Raw genomic sequence first — 18492 nt, 5'->3', positions numbered from 1 at the left:
AGTGCAAAAAGTTCTGAGCAATTTCTGTTTCGCAGTGATAAAAAGAAAAGCTTGCTGTAAGTTTCCTGATGGAAATTTGTAGCGCTATAAAAAATTCAGTTCTGTCACTTGTTCTTCTTGTGCACTGCAGTGTTGGTATGTGTAAAAATAACTTTCTTAAATGATGAAAAACTTTCTTAAATCAAATGTTTGAATAAAGTTGTTGCTTTAAACCGACATTGTTATACTTTTCTATTTAGATGTATTAAATGTTTCTGTTGTGAAACTGCTAAATTTGTGCCAGAGATATTCCAGTCAAATCAATGGTGAAGTTTTCCTTTATGTTTGTTTCAGAGCATGTTTCAGCTTTTATGACATCAGGCAGTAGATTAAACAACACAGTAAACTTTTGCCAAATAAATGCCCCGCTAAGCCGACGCTGTTTAAATGAAGATTTTTTTAATAGAAATCTTGGTCTGATTTTTGTCCTAATCATTTTCTTTGGGCAAAGTGTATAATAGAAGTTCCATTTAGCTCCAAACCGTATTGGCTAAGTGAGGTAATTTAACATAATTTGGTCTGCTCCTGCATTCATCAATATGAATACTCTGAAGGCAAAAGGACCCTTTATCTCTGACCATTATGGCCACCCACCCATTCTTTAATGTCACATCCAAAAAAGAAGAAAAAAAATGACTTTGAGAAGAGTCAGTAGGAGAAAGCTGTGAACACAGGATGAGGTGATCCAAATGTGTTTGACTTTGGAAGAGTCTAGCACTTTTTTTTTTTTTTTTTTTTTTTTGCTGTGCATGATTCGTCTGTGCAATAATACTCGATCCGATAAAAAAAAAAAAAAAAAAAAAAAAAAAACATTAGCGAATGCAGGAAGGAAGCACCTCTTATGTATGGAAGCTTGTTTCCGCCACTGAATAATAAATTAATAATAATAATTGCGACTTTTTATCTCACAATTCTGACTTTTTTTTCTCACAATTGCGATATATCAAGTCAGAATTTACTTTTTTTTCTCAGAATTGCGAGATATGAAGTCAGAATTGTGAGAAATAAAGTCGCAATTCTGAGAAATAAAGTCGCAATTGCGAGATATAAAGTCGCAATTCTGAGAAATAAAGTCAGAATTGCATGATATAAAGTCGAAATTGCGTGTTATAAAGTCAGAATTGTGAGATATAAACTATAAAAAAAAGTCCGTCTTTTTTCCCCCTTAATATTGGACTTTATATCTCACAATTGTGAGTTTATATCTCTGAGAAAAGATGTCAGAATTGCGTGATATAAAGTCGCAATTGCAAGAAAAAAAGTCCGAATTCTGACTTTATAAGACGCAATTGCGACTTTATTTCACGCAATTCTGAGAAATAAAGTCAGAATTGCGAGATATAAACTCGCAATTGTGAGATAAAAAGTCGCAATTATATTTAATTTTTTTTTTATTTTGTGGCGGAAACAAGCTTCCATACTTATCATATACATCTTCACATGCTATCGGAAATTTCCATCTTCCCTCTTCTGAAATCATTAGCAGCTTGTCGCGTTCAAGTGGTTTTTGTCAGAAAGAACAGGATTCATGGTGGTTACCAGGTTTATTCTTGCCTATTTCTTAGGTAAATCTTATTAAAGTAAAGTCTGAAGATATTTAATTTTGAATAAAACGTTTCGTCCCATTTGATTATAACCACATTTACCGTGCTATAGATAGGCAGCATGCTGACGATTCAGGAATTTCGGTCAAGTAGGCCTACATGCATTTTCGCTGTGTTGAAAAAATAATAATAAAGAATACCAGTTACAGCAGCAATTGTTCTCCCCTCTGTCCATGTTTAACATTTTATGGCACGCCCCAACTCGGGAACTTGGGTATCAAAATTATGTCCGAGTTTACATGTTATAGGCTAGGCTACTTGAGAGAGCGTTCATGACCAATTTCCAACTCCAATGTATGATTCCGATAGCATGAGCAGAGGTCACTTTGAAACCATGTGATCTGTATTTTGAGTGTTCAACAAACTAGAATCTGATATGAAATCCATTGGGGAAATGTTTCGCCTTGATTGCATCATGTGTCTCTATAACATACAGAGTCACCTACAGTGACCTAGGAGAAAAAAAAATCAAGACCCGCAAGTGCCACAGTTTTGCAATTCGTCCCCTTAGTTTATAAACCGTATAGGCTACTCACAGATTCATTGTTCCCTCGGTTTAACAAATCATGCCCACGGATTAATAAACCTTACCCATGAATTTCCAATCCGTGCGCTTGCATTTGTAAACCATAACTTCGGCTTTTCATTCCATACCTAAAAAATGTATAAACCATGCACACACTTTCGCAATCCGTTCCTACAGTTTTGTAAACTACATACGGATTTGAGGCCCGTCCCTCATTTTAGAAATCTGTACTCTACCGAAACAAGAAAAAAAAGAATAAGGCTCCCGTTCAGTTAAAAAATCATTTGTATAGGCTATTGTTTAAAAAATACTTTGACGGCAGTTAAATCCAGAGCCGTAAGGTTTTGTTTGTGTGTGCCCAAGCTGTGCTGTTTCTCTCTCTATCCCTGTCTCTCTTCGTAGGAGAAATGGTTTCCACCTGATGCAAATAATCAATGCCCTGCTGTGATTGGATACTGGGAGGGGAAGGAGAGAATTTAAACTGCAACCATCATCAGAGCCGTGTTGGTGGTGGCTTGACTGTGTGCAGCAGCTTTGAGGTCTCCTCTTCAACACTAGACCTGATGTTCTGGTGAAGCCAGTAGTGTATAGTGTATAGTGTATAGTGTATAGTGTATAGTGTATAGTGTATAGTGTATAGTGTATAGTGTATAGTGTATAGTGTATAGTGTATAGTGTATAGTGTATAGTGTATAGTGTATAGTGTAGCTCTACCTCATGTTGTGTTCTACTTATTGAAGTAGTTTTCTCTCATTAGTCTCTTTTTGATCACACTATGATTGAGACTTAAAATGCAGAAGTGAGTTAACTTTAATGATTATTTATTGTATGGTTAATTAATCTGTTTTCTCTTAGTTTATATGAAATTTGCTAGTTAATCATTTATTTCTTTATTTGTGGCGTTAGTAGGGAGGAGGGTGCCGTTTATTTTGAATTTGACTTTTTCTCCTGTTTATGTTAGCAAGGGAGTTAACTTATTTTGCTGTACTCTTGTTTTCTTTTAGCTTAGGTAGTTTGGTTAATAAGGAGTTAGATTGATTATGTTTGTTGTTTTGGCAATACCCCCTTCTGAATCTGATACCCCTCTTTTTTTTCTTTTGCCTAATTTGTAAAAAACTATTTTTCTTTCTTGAGATAATTATGTGGTTATTGTGAAACAACTCTGGGTCTGGAGACGGGGTGGCTTCATGCTGTTGCACATTCATTTCACCACCATCCATTTTTGCTGTTGCTTTCCTCCCCTAGATCAATCAGGAAATCGTAACAGGCCACCAAAAATTAATCTTTGTCCCGCTAAAGATTTATTATATCATTTATTATGACGATATGTACCAGTACCCGTTGATAGCCGGCTGCTTTAAAATGCTCCCGTGAGTGTTTGTGTGAAGAACATCAAAGGTTTCTATTTACAATGTATTTTTGTGAGCCATGTAGCCATTCACAGACATCTGTTGAGCGCATGAACGCCAATCAGATGTGTTTAAGTTAGTCAGGAGTTTTTGTTCAGCACGAGTTCTGCACGCTCGTGAATCCTTTCATTATAACCAACAAAGTATAAACACGGTGTCAATATGATTCATTCATTGCACAGCTTCATTGATTATAACGGGAGTTTTCGCAAGAGTGCAGCTTTGTGTGGCCTACCTGCTACCTCGGGTTGTAATTGACAGCTGTATTTAAATTTGCACAGTGATACCATGGTGATTAATGGACGGAACAAACAATCTGATACACTGGTTAACGCTGCTGTGTGAGTTTCTACCAACGGCTGAGGGTGTAACCACAAATTTGACAACTTTCTGTTCTGACCACAGTATTCAATCCCTTTACCTTTTTTCCTCTTTTGGAAATTCATAGAAATCATATCATAGATTATTTATTTTGCTACTGGAGCAAATAGGAACACAAAATCTATATTTGTCGAAGTTTCAGTTTACCCAACGCTTATGAGAAGTTGAACCCAGAGAAAAAGGTCCATTGAGTTGACTGCAGTTCACATGCGGAATTTTACTGTACAAAGGTAAATGTGACTACATCTTTAGTTATAACTTCCTGAATAACTTAAAGGATGTAGGCTTCAACAAAATAAATGTCACAATGGAAAAAATAAAAATGAATGGTGCTAAAAATATTTTTACACAAAATCATTTTTCTCATACTATTCTTTGGAAATATGATCATCTTAGTGTATGATCCCTGTATATGGAAGATATCTGATCAATGACATCTGGTTGCAGATGATATCAATCATTTCCAAGCATCTGTTATTTCAGTGCGCAGACACCGTCTCTTTTCCTCAGAGAATAAAGGAGAGATTCTGTGCTGTAAAGGAGAGCTGTTTAAGGTTCTGAGACTTACTCAAACTGGTTTGCTCATTTTGTAAGCATGCAAACAGTCTCTCCCGGTCTCCCTGTGGAGACCAAAAAGCAAAACAATTTCAGCTTTCTTCACAAACATCATAATAGAACGATGTTTATCTGATGTGCCACAGTGTTTTTCACAGAGATCATTGGCTATATAGTGAAAACAATGGCAAGACAGATGCGTTGGGTGCAGATGCAAACTGATTTCTTTAAGTAATCTGATTACTGAATTTCCAGTATAATAAATGCTTTCCAAAATACTCCCAAACAAAATCTGTGTAACCGCTTTATGCGGAGTTATGCAGGGGTGTCAGTGAGTCTGTATCCATTCTGTTATTTATTCAGTAATACTTTTTTTTTTAAACGACATGACTACACCTCTTCTTGTATGTCTCCCATTTATTAATTCACGAGTTCACACTTACATATAACTTGAGGTTTAATGCGTATTTGGCATGCTGTCCGGGGGGAGGGCTCGGAGCTCGGAGTTCGGCCTGAGTACCCAGAGTACTCCCCCCGTATGTAAGTGCTTAGGACTAGAAGCGTGGAGAAGGGGTGGTGGAGGGATGCTGCAAAACTGTCAATGGAATGAGGTGAGACTGCTGAGTGTATATACCCCTCTTACCATTGATTGCTGAGTGCTCTCCACTTGTGTTAATTATCTGAACGTGCTCCTCCTGAACTTTGTTAATAAAACATCATTTAAAATTCATGTTGATATATATATATATATTTTTGTAGGCCATAAACCAACCTGAGACTGACACAAAGAAAAGTCTCATTAAAGGCTGACATCATTTTTAGATTCAGTATAAGTTTTTTTTATTAATTTTTTTAACAAATGAAATACAACATGAATCCAAAAGATTAGATTTCCAAGGCCCTGACACTGGATTTTATACCAGGTGTTAAGGAAGTTACAGTATAGTACTGGTGAAGACACATTACTCTGCAGTTCCCGACTCTGCTGACAGCAGCACAAAATTGATTCCACGAGGTTTGCAGAACCAGCCACAAAAGCATCTGTCTCGCTCCTCGCCACTGCTCTTCTCTGATGGGCCGCAGATTCTGCCCCTACCTTCAGCATACGGCTCTGTCCTGGCATGACGCCAGCTCGCCACTCAGGGGAGGACAGCGGTGGTCATCCGTCAGTGCCAGTCTGTCAGCAGATAGTGGCTGATGGATGGAGCCGTGTGCTCGTCAATAAAACACACTTTGAAATGATTGCAGTGCTGTGCAAAGACCAAGCTGTAGTGCAGCGGGCTCTGGCCTTCACCCTTCATCTCATAGCATTGCCCTGCTGGACTCATACGGGTAGATTGAGATAAGTATGGTTTTTATGCTGAAGAACAAGTATGTATTGTCTTCAACAAGGAGATGACATCATTCACTCTGAGCTCGGAAAAACATACCACAGAACACATAGTTCACCCAAATGCAATCCCTGTAATTTACCTCATATCATCCCAAACATAAAACTTTTTAAAGGTGCTGTATGTAATTTCTTTGTCTGTACTAAAGCATAAAAATTCCATAATACACTTGCAGATATTTAGGAAACGTGCTAAGTTCACAGCATACTTGTTCTGTGTCGGAATGTTTTTGTTTTGGTCTCTGGGTCTTGGCTGTTGGTCTTGGGGTCCACCGACTGCCAAATTACCTAAATAGTATCAAGACATCCCGGAAACCACAGTGTATTGCAGCCATGGAAGATTCTACCGGACATAAAAAGCCTCGGCATCCATCTAAAAAGCTCTATGACCAGTCCTCAATCTAGCTGTGTTGGAGGGGGTGGGGGAAACAATTCTCTCCGATATTTAGAATTTGGACTGCAGTACCAATTTCATAGCCTGACTACGTCAGACTTCGTACTTCCGCTCAATTTCAGTTCGCTTCTGTACTCAGTCTGAGATAGCGCCTTATCTCTCCGTTTTCCTCCGGCCTGAAAACAGCCGGCCAATCAACGAACAGAGGGCGGGCTGACAGCCGTGAAGTAGACGCTAAGATTGTACCGTGGATGCGTAGATTTACTTCACATAATCTGCAAAAGTCGTTCACAGCCATGTTCACTCCGGTATTTCGCTCGATGGTTTTGTTTTGGCATCATACTACATGTGTTTACAGTGGAAGTTAGATGCGGCTGAGCATGCGCATAACACACGCCATAACCAAACGTTATGTGATTGGCTTACGGGTAACCAGTGATTTTAAACTTCAGACAAGCGCCCCCCCCACCCCACCCCACCCCACTGCGAGAAAACACTTTTCAATTATGCCCTTCCAGACTCTGTCTACGAAGCAAAGTGAAGTAGCAGAGTTTGGTATTATCAGGCTACCAATTTCAACCGCTAGCTGTCAATATTACAAACTGCACCTTTAATGAATAGTTCTGGTTCTGGTTTTAGATGGTCACCGGACAAATTGGGGACCGGAGCTTTCAGGCTCCAAAAAGGGGTCCATACTACTTCTGTAGTCACATAATAGCTCTGTTCTGACCAAAAGGCACTGTTCACTGAAAATCTGAGCACATTCATGAGATAAAAAAACTTAATTGAGTCAGATCATTTCAATGAATAGTTTGATTCAACTCACAAAACCTGAAAACAATTCATTAACAAATTTGACTGATCCGATTCCCATTCAACTCTATGGTCCGGTCGCAGTGGCACTGGAGGAGAATATTTTCAGTGGATAACAGCTTCAATTTTTAGCTTTTATTCTCAAAGGCTAGGAGTATAGCACATTACTTGGAATGACTACTTTACTATTCTGATTCAACTTGAAAGCTCCAGACCCCATTCATTGTTACTGCATGGAAAAGAGCAACCTCTGTACTGTAATGAAAACACTTTTTCTTCTTTTGTGTTTCACAGAAGACAAAGTCAGATCGGTTTGAAACGACATGAAGGTTTTCATTTTCGGGTGAACTATTCCTTTGACTGAATGGAGCAAAAGCAATACCGTTGAAACTACAATTATTGATCATCCAAACAACTATAAAAAGAGACTTTGCTGGTTCCTATCGACTCTCACTCATTTAAAACTCTAGACCATCTTCTTTATAAATAAAAGAAACTCACAGTCCGAGCAGTGAATAAACTTCACACACTCACAGGGTAAATCTTGGATGGCGATGCCAACTTTAATATTAATGCCATCAGGTCTTGAGTGAAAAGGGCAAACACTGCTTCATGTCAAAGACCAACATCTATTTTTCTCTCTTGTGTGAAGGGGAAAACCATGTGCATGTGTTGTCAGCATTTAGGTCCAATTTTCCTCAGCCTGCCAAGCAAATCCCTACACATACAAATGATAGTCAACCTGACATTGGATTGAAAAACATGACAGTTTGAAAACGCTTACCTTTCACTCTGCGGGAGACAGCGAGGTGACCTAGATTGATGTAGTGTGGGAGTAGTTGGGAAAGGACGAAACAGCCGGGTTAGACCGGGTTGGCATCAAGGTTTATTATCTTTTACAATGTACAATATACAAAAATATAGAGTACCAAAAATTCACAGTGTCTAAAAGGCAGTGATTACAGTCTACATCGCATATCTAACCACCAGGTCAGTTGCATAGAAGGGCACCAAGCCTTGCAGGGATGGAGCGCCTCATTGCGTCGTCTGGCTTTATGCGTGTTCCATAGCGGAGATACTCCTTTCAAGACCCGACTTACACAGAGCAGCCGCGTTTGACCAACATATATTATCTGGGCAGGCACATGATATGTGATGATGTGTGAATGTGGGGATTTAGTTTGACCTTTTAACTTAAATATGAGCTTAGAGTCTTGCCTATTCTTGATTCATTTCATGCATACAGTGGAGTCAAAAAGCCTTTGAAAGACATTTTAAATCTGTGATTTACTTCAGGTAAAATAATGTTTTTAGAATCTATAGAAAAATTTATTTATTTTTTCAATTCAACTTCTCATTCAAATTATACTAATAACATTATTTGCAATTATAATTACTTAAATGCAAAATAGGAACAATTTGAGTAATGGATTTTTGGACCCTCTGTAGAAAATGTATCTGTGAAGTCTCGGTGTGTGAGCAACAAAAATCAGATAAAAACTCTGCATTAAATACTCTGAACAGGATCCAACAGCGTCAAAACAATTAAAGGCAAATGTATTTGAATGAGTATGATATTTAAGTGCCTTAATTGAAGTAACATTTGTGAACCAAACATCAAAATCATCTATTCATATGAATTATGCCCAAATTAATCAAAAATAACTACATTCTCTAATAGTTTTGTAGGGCCTGTAGTGTATCATCTTTGATGTTATCGATCAGGGTTGGTCAACAAGATGGGTCTCTCTACTGCAGTTAAACTCTGGACATGACAGGCTCCATCCCCACACAATCCCTACGGTTGGTATATTTACACCGCTGCGGCACGTATTATTTTACAACTATAAGGCGTTTAAAAAACAGTGTTAGCTTTACAATATACATGTACATTATACTAACCTTTGCGTGGCGTTACTTTTTTTGTGGTGGGACATTACCTAGTTACAACCCATGTACTCATGCTTAGCTGAAAGCATGGTTGGCTTCGCATTCATTAAATGAGCTTGATAAAATAGCTTAGTTTAGTTCTCAATGCCCTTTAGAAACCAAGCATACCATAAATACTACATCCTGGTGAGAGTTGCCATTCCTGAAACACTTTTATCGATAACTGAAGAGTTGCACCTGGAATGTGGGCGTGATGCCGCTGGGAAGCATGTCAACACATGAGCAAAACAAGATCTGAGTTGGGCACATATTGCTGCACACAGATTATATTTTCAGATATTGTATGATGTGACAAAAACAGTGATCCATTGATCATTTATGTGAGAGTTGACTCTGGGTAATTTTATGAATATGTGATGCTCATATACCGATGTACGCCTTCGCTCATTTCTCCGATGAATGTGATGATGGTTAGGAATACACCATCTGGAAACAATAATACAAAATAATAATATATGAAATGTTCAGTATAGCTCCATCAATTTTTGAACTCGTCTCTTAAATAAACTCTATTGTCCATCTATCCTACAACTGCTGAATAGTTCCCTCTTTAAAATAACCGTAGAAAACAAGTGCCAAGCTATCAGTATTTCCTACATTTTTTCATAATAAAATATAGTCCGTCTCAGTTTCAACCCAGTCATATTTAATATGACCACCGGGACTTACAGTAACAGAGTAGAACATGTTTGCTTCAGACCTAAGCATATTCCATGTTGGTGCAATATTCCTCAATTCCCATGCATTCGCAAGTAAAAAGGGTGTTTCAACTTTTTTAGGGGAAGAATAAGGCATTCTTCTGTCCTTACGCTTTTACCGTGCTGAGAATCTATAGTTCGTTTCTGATAAGAGTCCGTTCTGAATAGCATCCTATTTTAAGCTGTTCTTTTTCTTGCAGCTTGGTTGCGAACTCATATCCGAACAGTCCACCCAGGAGATGCATTGATCCTGCGATCCTCGTCCTCTTTTGTTAGAGATTGTCCTCTCAAAGGTCGGAAGTCAGTGGGAAGTCCTTACATTTGCATCCAAAGGTAACAATACCACCGTTCTAACCAAACCTGATAATGTCACCATTGATTGCTCTCTTTTGTCTGGCGTCCGGCTATTCTTCTCTTATGTAGTTTTAAAAAGAACTGCCACAGCGCGGCAGATTGCATTCCCGTAATGAATATTACTGGAGTTGTACGGGATGCCAGCACAATTTTCTCTTCCCACCTTCAGCTTCAGCAAAATCTCCTTCCAGTAACGGGAGTTCTGCAGAGATCAATCAAGACATCAGTTTATCAAAGTCAGTGTCGCTACACAATCTTTAAAAAGTGCTGTTTGAGTCACTGGATTTTTCCCCCATTGGACACCACAAGGCATGAATTAGGAGACACAGTCTTCAGGGGAGAGAGTTTGGGGGGGAATCAGCTGGAATGTTGGAACAAGCACCACATTGGGTGTAGAGTGTCTGGGTGGGAAAAGGGAGGTGAGCAGCCTTGTCACCATGGCGATAAAGCTACGGATGGGCAAGCATGTCTCAGCTGTGGTTATAGGTTCTGCAGGGAGAGGGTGAGGAGTCTGGGCGGTAGTCATATTTGCCCAGCGCTGTGGGGTAGTAGGTGGTGGTGTACACATTTGTCTGCTGAAGTGGAGTAGGGAAGTAGTTGGTCCTCTCATCCGGCAACAAATTGTTCTTATTCAAAGTCTGTAGAGAAATAAATATATAAAGGAGAGTTACATGAGCTGAGAGGCAAATCAATCTCTGAGATGAAACATGGGGTTGTAATATCTGTACCACTATTGTGTTTGAGCAGCCCCAAAAAAGCAATATTAGCTCAACCAATGGCATGAGTTTGAACAGTAGATCATGTAGGCTTGCAATGAACTACACCTATGGACCAGAATATACCATAGACCTTCAAGTGGGGGCTATTGAACGAAACAGAGAACAGACAGCAACATGCTAAGGACACAAAATCCAGAACACTGTAGAAAAGAAATTGAGAAATCTGGTTCTTTTTTTTGCAATTCGGTTTGGTGTCACTAGTGGAGCAGAAATTACAAACTGCACCTTTAAATATGTAACGCACCACTGAATGGAGCCCATAGAAGATAAACAATTCAAAAGTGGTGAACTTATGGGTCATGGATGAAAGTAGCATTTGTGTATGAAGTGTAGTGCTCTTGAGTCTCGAGAAATATCATTTGTCTAGCTCCAAAAAACCTGCAGCTCAGTAACTGGCGGAGTGAAGCTAAAAAACATACAAGATTGATTTGAATGACTCATCGTAGCCGAGAACTGCTGTGCAACAATTATACTTTTCAATACCTGGCAAACAATAGCTCTACAAATGCACTAAGATCATTTTTAGTCTGAACAAGATAGATGGAATTGCTGTTTTATCCAAGACTCAATGAGTGACAACAAGTGAATGTTTGTCTACTATTACGAAACCAAATTACATCTTGCTGACTGTGGTATCTTCTGCAGACTTTCGACAAACAGCTCCCTGCGCGAAATCAGAATATTCATCCTGATTTACAACGTGGCTCTCAACGGATGCTTATTCAAACACCCATCAATCAGAGGGAGTCCGTGTCACCCGGTTAATATCACACAGCCATCTGTGCACCGACGTGGCCTGGGAACGCATAGACAGAGGCCTGAGTGACGATCTTTTGCAGCAGGCGCTTCTTTCTCGATCCACTCGTATTGCCAAAGTCTCATAATGAGTTTCAAGCAAGTACTGATCATGCAGAAGATCGATGGAAAAAGTGGCAAAAGGCTCGCACAGGTGTCACAGCAAGGACACGAGGTGGAAGGAGAGCGAGCCGAGCCAAACTAATTGGATGAGCTCGACGATCAGTCACAACCAGCTGTGGGAGTCCACTGAGCGGCTGCTGCTTAAACAGCCTAATGGAGCCCATTAATAAAGACGGAGTGTGTGCCAGGAGCCAGAAGAGACGGCTAAACAAGCGGCCGTGGGGAGAGGGAAACCAGCTGTAATCTCCAAACTATCAGTTATCTAGTGATGCTCATTTTGGACAAAATAAACGAGCGTGCTCTCCAACTGAGTTTGGTTTTTTGACTGCTCACAACTTTTTCTGCTAGCTTATCTGTGGGAAACCGTAAAGGTGAAATATGTCATGTTTTGATGTGAAAATACTCAGCTTAATATGCAAACACTATATAAAAGGCATCTGTAGGCGCATTCCCATGAAAAGTGTAAACGCTGTCTCTCTGGTGCTATCAAAACACTGAGCGGCCTATAGATTTAATATAGTTAAATTTGTAGAACGGAGCTGTTAAACACTCTTTTAAATAACAATATGAACAGGACATGCAATCTGTCAAAATCCACTGAGATTTATGTGGAATTGTCAGAAACTTATCTTCAGGCTCACACAGAATCTGCACAGATCTACTATGACCGTTATTCTCAAAGTTCTACATATCCCTGCCTTTTGAGTGTCCATTAATTATTATTATTATTTCATTTGATTAAGCATTTAGCTACAGTATCAATGGGAGTGCAGTACTCTGAGCTCAATTTTAGTTAAAATCCACCAAAATTCAGAACAGAAAATACAATAAAAGGCTGCAGATTGACACCATATGAATATATACACGACCAGTTTGGGATCGAAAGCAAGTTTCTTATGCTCACCCAGGTTGAAATTATTTGATCAAAAATGTCGTAAAATATAGTATTTGTGGCAAAAATGGCAAAAGGAGAATTTTTAGTCTTCATGTGTCACATGATCCCTCAAATATCATTCTAATATGCTGATTTGGTGATAAAAAAAAAACATTTCTTATTATTATCACTGTTGAAACTAGTTGTGCTGCTTAATATTTTTGTGGAAACCGTGATACTGAACATGTTTTCTACGATTCTTTGATGAATAGAAAGTTCATAAGAACATCATGAAAAGGAAATCTTTTGTAACATTATAAATGTCTGTACTGTCAATTTTGATCAAATTCATGCGTCCTTGCTAGGGCCGCACAATTAATTGCAATGAAACCGCACGCGATTTGGCAAAGGCTGCAATTATTTTAGTCATTTGTTAAAACAACAGCATCCCGGTTTCGTTTCATTGACCTCTTCCGCAACATTTATCATGAATCAAGCTGCTGCATCCGCACCGACTAAGATGTCTCTGAATTCTTCCATATTGACACAGGAGTGAGGCAGGGCTACGTGCTGTCGCCATTCCTCTTTCGTCATGCGACGTCCCCTCACCCATGGCGACTACGACCTACAGCGAGAAGACAGAGGACGACTTGCGGATTTAGATTTCGCGGATGATATCGCATTCCTCGGATCTATTCAACCAGCACTCTGCGAGCTAACGGCAGCAATGGGAAGCGAAGCAGAAAAAGCCAGAACCCTGGATATACACGTCCAAGAGCAAGATCCTTTGTATAGGCTACGCCTGTGCACATATTCCAGTACAAATTGACCAACAGCCTCTGGATGAAGTTGATCAGTTTACTTATTTCGGCAGCGTTGTGACTGCGGACGGCGGCTCAGACCAAGACGTCGCGAGTCGACTTGGGAAGGCCACGACGGTTATACGGCAACTATGGCCAATCTGGATGTATAATGCAATTGTCCTAGGAACAAAAATCCGATTTCTAAATTCAGTCGACATCCCAACACGAGTGAAACCCGGAAATCGTAGACAAGCATCACCAAACGTCTTCCAACAACGATGTCTTCGGTCTCATACCGTAACCATGTCAGCAAAAAGGAAATATACAGACCGAAGAACTGAAGCAAGGACAACGGAGAAAACATGGCGGCGTACATTCATCGAAGACTTACGCGCCGTTGACCTACCATGGGACGAAGCCGAAACAGTTGCGACTGATCGAGCCCGCTGGAGATTGCTTAGCGCCCAATGCGCCGCACGGCGCAGGCGGATCTAAGTCTAAGTAAAACAACAACAACAACAACAACAACAACTATTAGTTATTTTCATGGACCGCAGAGTGCATTTGGGACACATCAGGCCAATACCGACAAGAAGTACTAATCCCCCCCATCCTACTTTTAGCAACTACAATGTAAGCCACCATAATTCATTGCACATCTTACTGAAAGTCTTGCACATTGTGAATAAAAATATGCATGACTGTAGCAAATAGCCGCTGATAACTGCAATATGTGACTTTGCAAGGATGTTACACCTCGTTATAGCTAATGAAATCAAAACACATCCCTGACAAATCAAAAAGTCTCCCTGCTTCATGCAAAACATTCCCACATAATGTAATTCCTTCTATTTACACTTCAATTATCAATCACTCAATACAACCAGAGGTAATTCCTTGTGATACGGGCCATGGACTGCTCCTGGGCAAAAAAATTGCAAAAATTGCTAAATATTTAGTGTTCTTTTAATGGTCTTAACCAATTCAATCACAAATCAATCACTGGTCAGCTTTTTACAGGAAAAGGGTCAGTGTTGTCCCACTCAATGTTAAAACTTTAAACAGTTCATGAGTAGTTGAAAAATGTCTCCCAGTTCGGTTTGAGTTTAATGTGAGACCAAATATTCACTATAGGGTTAAAATCTGGACTCTAACCAGGCCAAAACATGAGCCTGATGGACTTGTTCTTGGTTGTCTTTTCAATTCGGGCAGGATTTGTCTTGTTGAAAAATAAGATCTGATCATTCCTATTTAGATAACAACTTTTCATTTGTGGGAAGCAAGCCATTCTGCAATATTCTCCTGTACTCCAAAGCATTAAATGACTTTTCACAGTGAAGCAGCTCACCAATACCAGCAGCTAAAGAGGCTCCCCACACAATGACACCTCCTCCATCATGCTTCACTGTGGTAGACATGCATTTATTATTATTTTTCTGTCCAGATTTTTGAAGACACTGCTCTGGAGCATCACCATGCAATTTGTTTCATTGTGATTCATCACTCCACATATTCTGCGTTTTTTCTGAGACAGCAATTACTTTTTAAGTAGTGCATTTGCTTAAATTTAGCTAATTTCCTGACCACAAATGTGTGATTAAGACTATTAAAAGCTTAGCGATTAGCCATTTTCGGGTTGGCCCTTTTGGGTTTTTTTGCCCAGGGGTGTACATCTAATATGGGTAAGATTAAGTGTAGCAACATGATACACAAAAACAAAAACAATGGTCCTACTGACACTTTTCATGGCATAAAACAGTGTAACGAAAAGAAAAGTGTGACCAGGGTGTCAGCACTGACCTTGAACTCCATGGGTGTGTATTTCTCATTCTTTGGTGTGGTGTTGCCCTTGTAGTTGAGGTGGTTGGGAGTGGTGGGGTGGATGACGGCAGACTCCTGCGAGGGCTTGTGGAACCGCTGGCAGTACACATACACCAGGAAGGACAACAGACCGGCACCCAGGAAGCACGACACACCCGTAGCTATCAGGTGAAGCAGAGTGAACCCTGGGAAAACAAGAGAAGGCAATATTACAGTAACCATTTGTCTGCAAATAACTGTAATGTGATATCACTCTCATCCAGACCTTTGACTAAATATGTTTTTTTAATTTTTTTATTTTATAATGAGACAATATAGTCATCCTTGTCAGTGGAAACTTTGATGCAGCACCATTACATCTCTCATCATTAACACAACATGTCTGTATCCATCAAACAGTGGTGGGCAGGTGCTTGAGAGCATCTGGCTGAATGACGCAGTACCAAGGGACAGTGCTGTGATTAGCCGGTCGATGTGATGGACCAGGCATCCTGCTGGTCTGACCCGTAATGAGTGCGAAATGTGATTGAGGAGAGTGAACGCCAAACCCCCGTCATGAACTGCTCTAATTGGACAGCGATCACTCAGGAGAATGCCACTGCTGGACATTGATGGGTAATATGTGCTGCCACCTGGAGAAACACCAAACTGGCACTGCGGCGCCATCTCTGAAGGCAGCCACTGCCCAATGTGGCCTGGATTCGCAACCTAAAAGGCACCGTTGTGCCCCCTCATGTAATTTTTTCATCTAGTGCATGCACTGGAAAGGCAGCGCACCTCTGCCTGGGAGCACGGCACATGAAAAAAAAAAGATCAGCAATGTGAATGAAGTTCACTCACTTAAACCTGGTTATCGATTCCATTTCTTCCTGAGTTCTGGATGAAAAGGAGCTGACGTGAAACATGACACACAAGCAGCACACTGCTACATGTCTTTGAGCATTCAGGAGAGTGCATGCACAAGCACATTCTAACATGCGGTGAACACAATACAAACACATCTGTCGAAGCACTTACCTCCACACTGCTGGTCCTTCTCATAGCTAGATGCCGGGAGAATCGCTGTGAAAAGAAGGAGATATATAGTTAGGGACTCTTCACACAGGATGAGCAATGGCAGTGAGCTCTTTCTGAGCATCTTGAACTGATGTTGCATATATTTCAACTTGAAACAGCATCTTCAAAACACAACGATCGTGGTTCGAGATGCATCGGAACGGTCATAGACATCCATCTAAAGCAGTAGCTGTCAACTAGTTTTGCTTCAGAATCGAAATTCCTGTAGCTCAAGCAGTAGAGCATAGCGCTAGCAATGCCAATGTCATGGGCTCAATTCCCAGGGAATGCATGAATTTACGCTTTAGATAAAAGTGTCTGCCAAACACACAGCTTTTTACAGGAAAAGGCTCAGTGTTGTTCCACTCAGTGTTAAAGGCTTTTTTACATACAGTACATATGCTTGTATGTAAATTTTACTTTAGACATGAAGTGACGACTTTTTTTTTCATATAAACGTAAGGAAAAAGGGTCAAATATTGAAATCTTTTAATATTACCATGAACTGCATAGGCCCGACAATATGTAAAATTATTCATATTATCCTTATAAAAAGGATGTCCTTGATGTCATCATTAAAAAAACATGAAAAGTGCTTCCTCCTTTTCAAAGCTAATAAGCTTATTTATTTTGCCATCACAAACATGCACAATTACATAGTTGCAGTTTATTTTATTAATGCATTTAGTGTCCATTTTTTGGTCTGTTCTGCTGCCAAATTTTGGGTTATGACCAACAATTTTGAGTTGCGATCAACTATTTGATGATAAACCAACCGTTTATAAATGGAGCAGACTGATGCAAGGAACAGTCTAATGTGAATGGCCTATTACACCCTTCCTTCTTTTTCCTCCAATTTTTGAATTGCAGCCAAAATGTCAATCACTCCCCATCTTATATCACTCCACTCTCTTCATTCAAAAGCAACCTTCCTGGAAGTGAGGCGATTCAAAGAGCAGTAGACCTGAGTGGTGAGGAAGACGGTCTCCTGTTTTAAACCTGAGGGATGAGCAGGGCCGCAGTGATAAAGCACAGGAAAACACATCAAAGGCTCGCAGTCAGTCGGGTCGCATAAAAGTGATTAAATTATTACTGCTGTTCTGTCATTTCTCCAGCTTTCAAACACCAAAAGTATTCAAGAATAAACAGCAATGTCAGTAAAAATCAACTTGATTTAAACACTCGTTTAGAGTAAATATTTCATTTTGGTTGAGGTAATGAGGTGCATTTAAATGAAACGTGTTTTTCACAGCTGCAATACAGTCTGAAGTGCACTATTACTGGGCAGAGTCATGCTTTACAAGCTCTATCTGAAATCTCCACAAACGGCAGAGATGGGTGTGGGAGGGAGATGTTTGGATTGAGATGCACAATTCTCCTTGATCTCCTCATCGTCTAAGACACCTCAGGATTTGGAACCCTTTTCCCAAAACTGGAGAGAAATTGGATGCGAGTCTGCCTTGTGGCATAACATTAATATTAATTAGAGTGCCTGATTCACTTGGTATTCCGCTCTGATAACTCGTGTTCTTGCAGGCTGGGTGCGTTCAGTTCTTCACTTTGAACACTTCCACTCCTCCAGCAAAGAGTAATGAATAAGCACAAGTAAACATATTACATCTAATCTATTAAAAACAACAGCGAGTTTGACAGGGTTTTAAAGTGAATGTTTATTTAATAAGACATTGCAATAACATTGCAATTGGGAAAAGCTTAGCTTCATCATGGAATAGTCGGGACTGCGTGTGAATGTATGTGAGAGTATATATATAGCTCTCTCTCACCTGGGATCTCATTGCAGTCTCGGTGCTGGGAGCTGTTTCCCACACACGGCGTGGATTGAGCCCCGCACACTCGACTGCGCAGCTGCAGGCCCGAGTCATCACACTCAGACCACACTGACCAGGCCATCCACCCACCTGCACATAGACACGGCCACAAACACAGGGTTTAAAGAAACAGTTCACCCAAACACTAACATTCTGTCATCATTTACTCACCCTCATGTCACTACAAATCTCTATAACTTTCTTCTGTCAAGCACCAAAATAAAAAAAACTCATAAGTTTAATAAAAGTGGTCCATTTGACATGGACTATATTCAAATTCATATTCCGAAATTGTTGCA

At 39.9% G+C, this 18492-nt stretch overlaps 1 protein-coding gene across 4 annotated transcripts in view; it reads right to left on the bottom strand.

Annotated features, from left to right (window-relative positions):
- Positions 1-7983: 7983 nt before the first annotated feature.
- The window catches only part of sema5ba (sema domain, seven thrombospondin repeats (type 1 and type 1-like), transmembrane domain (TM) and short cytoplasmic domain, (semaphorin) 5Ba), a 136092-nt gene continuing 125583 nt past the window's right edge, over positions 7984-18492 (bottom strand). For 3 of the 4 annotated variants that reach the window (XM_084421704.1, XM_084421703.1, XM_084421705.1), the window contains 4 exons: positions 18149-18283; positions 16326-16370; positions 15288-15493; positions 7984-10751 (listed from right to left, as the gene is read on the bottom strand). In XM_084421704.1, coding sequence (XP_084277830.1) covers positions 10584-10751; positions 15288-15493; positions 16326-16370; positions 18149-18283 — 554 coding nt within the window. In that variant the 3' untranslated portion in view covers positions 7984-10583. The remainder of the gene's footprint in view (positions 10752-15287; positions 15494-16325; positions 16371-18148; positions 18284-18492) is intronic. The other variant, XM_084421706.1, reaches the window with a different exon arrangement.

The sequence above is a fragment of the Rutilus rutilus genome (assembly GCF_951802725.1).
Source record: "Rutilus rutilus genome assembly, chromosome: 10".
Lineage (NCBI taxonomy): Eukaryota > Metazoa > Chordata > Actinopteri > Cypriniformes > Leuciscidae > Rutilus > Rutilus rutilus.
Note: the sequence above shows the minus strand (reverse complement) of the source record. Positions and strands in the feature narration are given on the sequence as shown.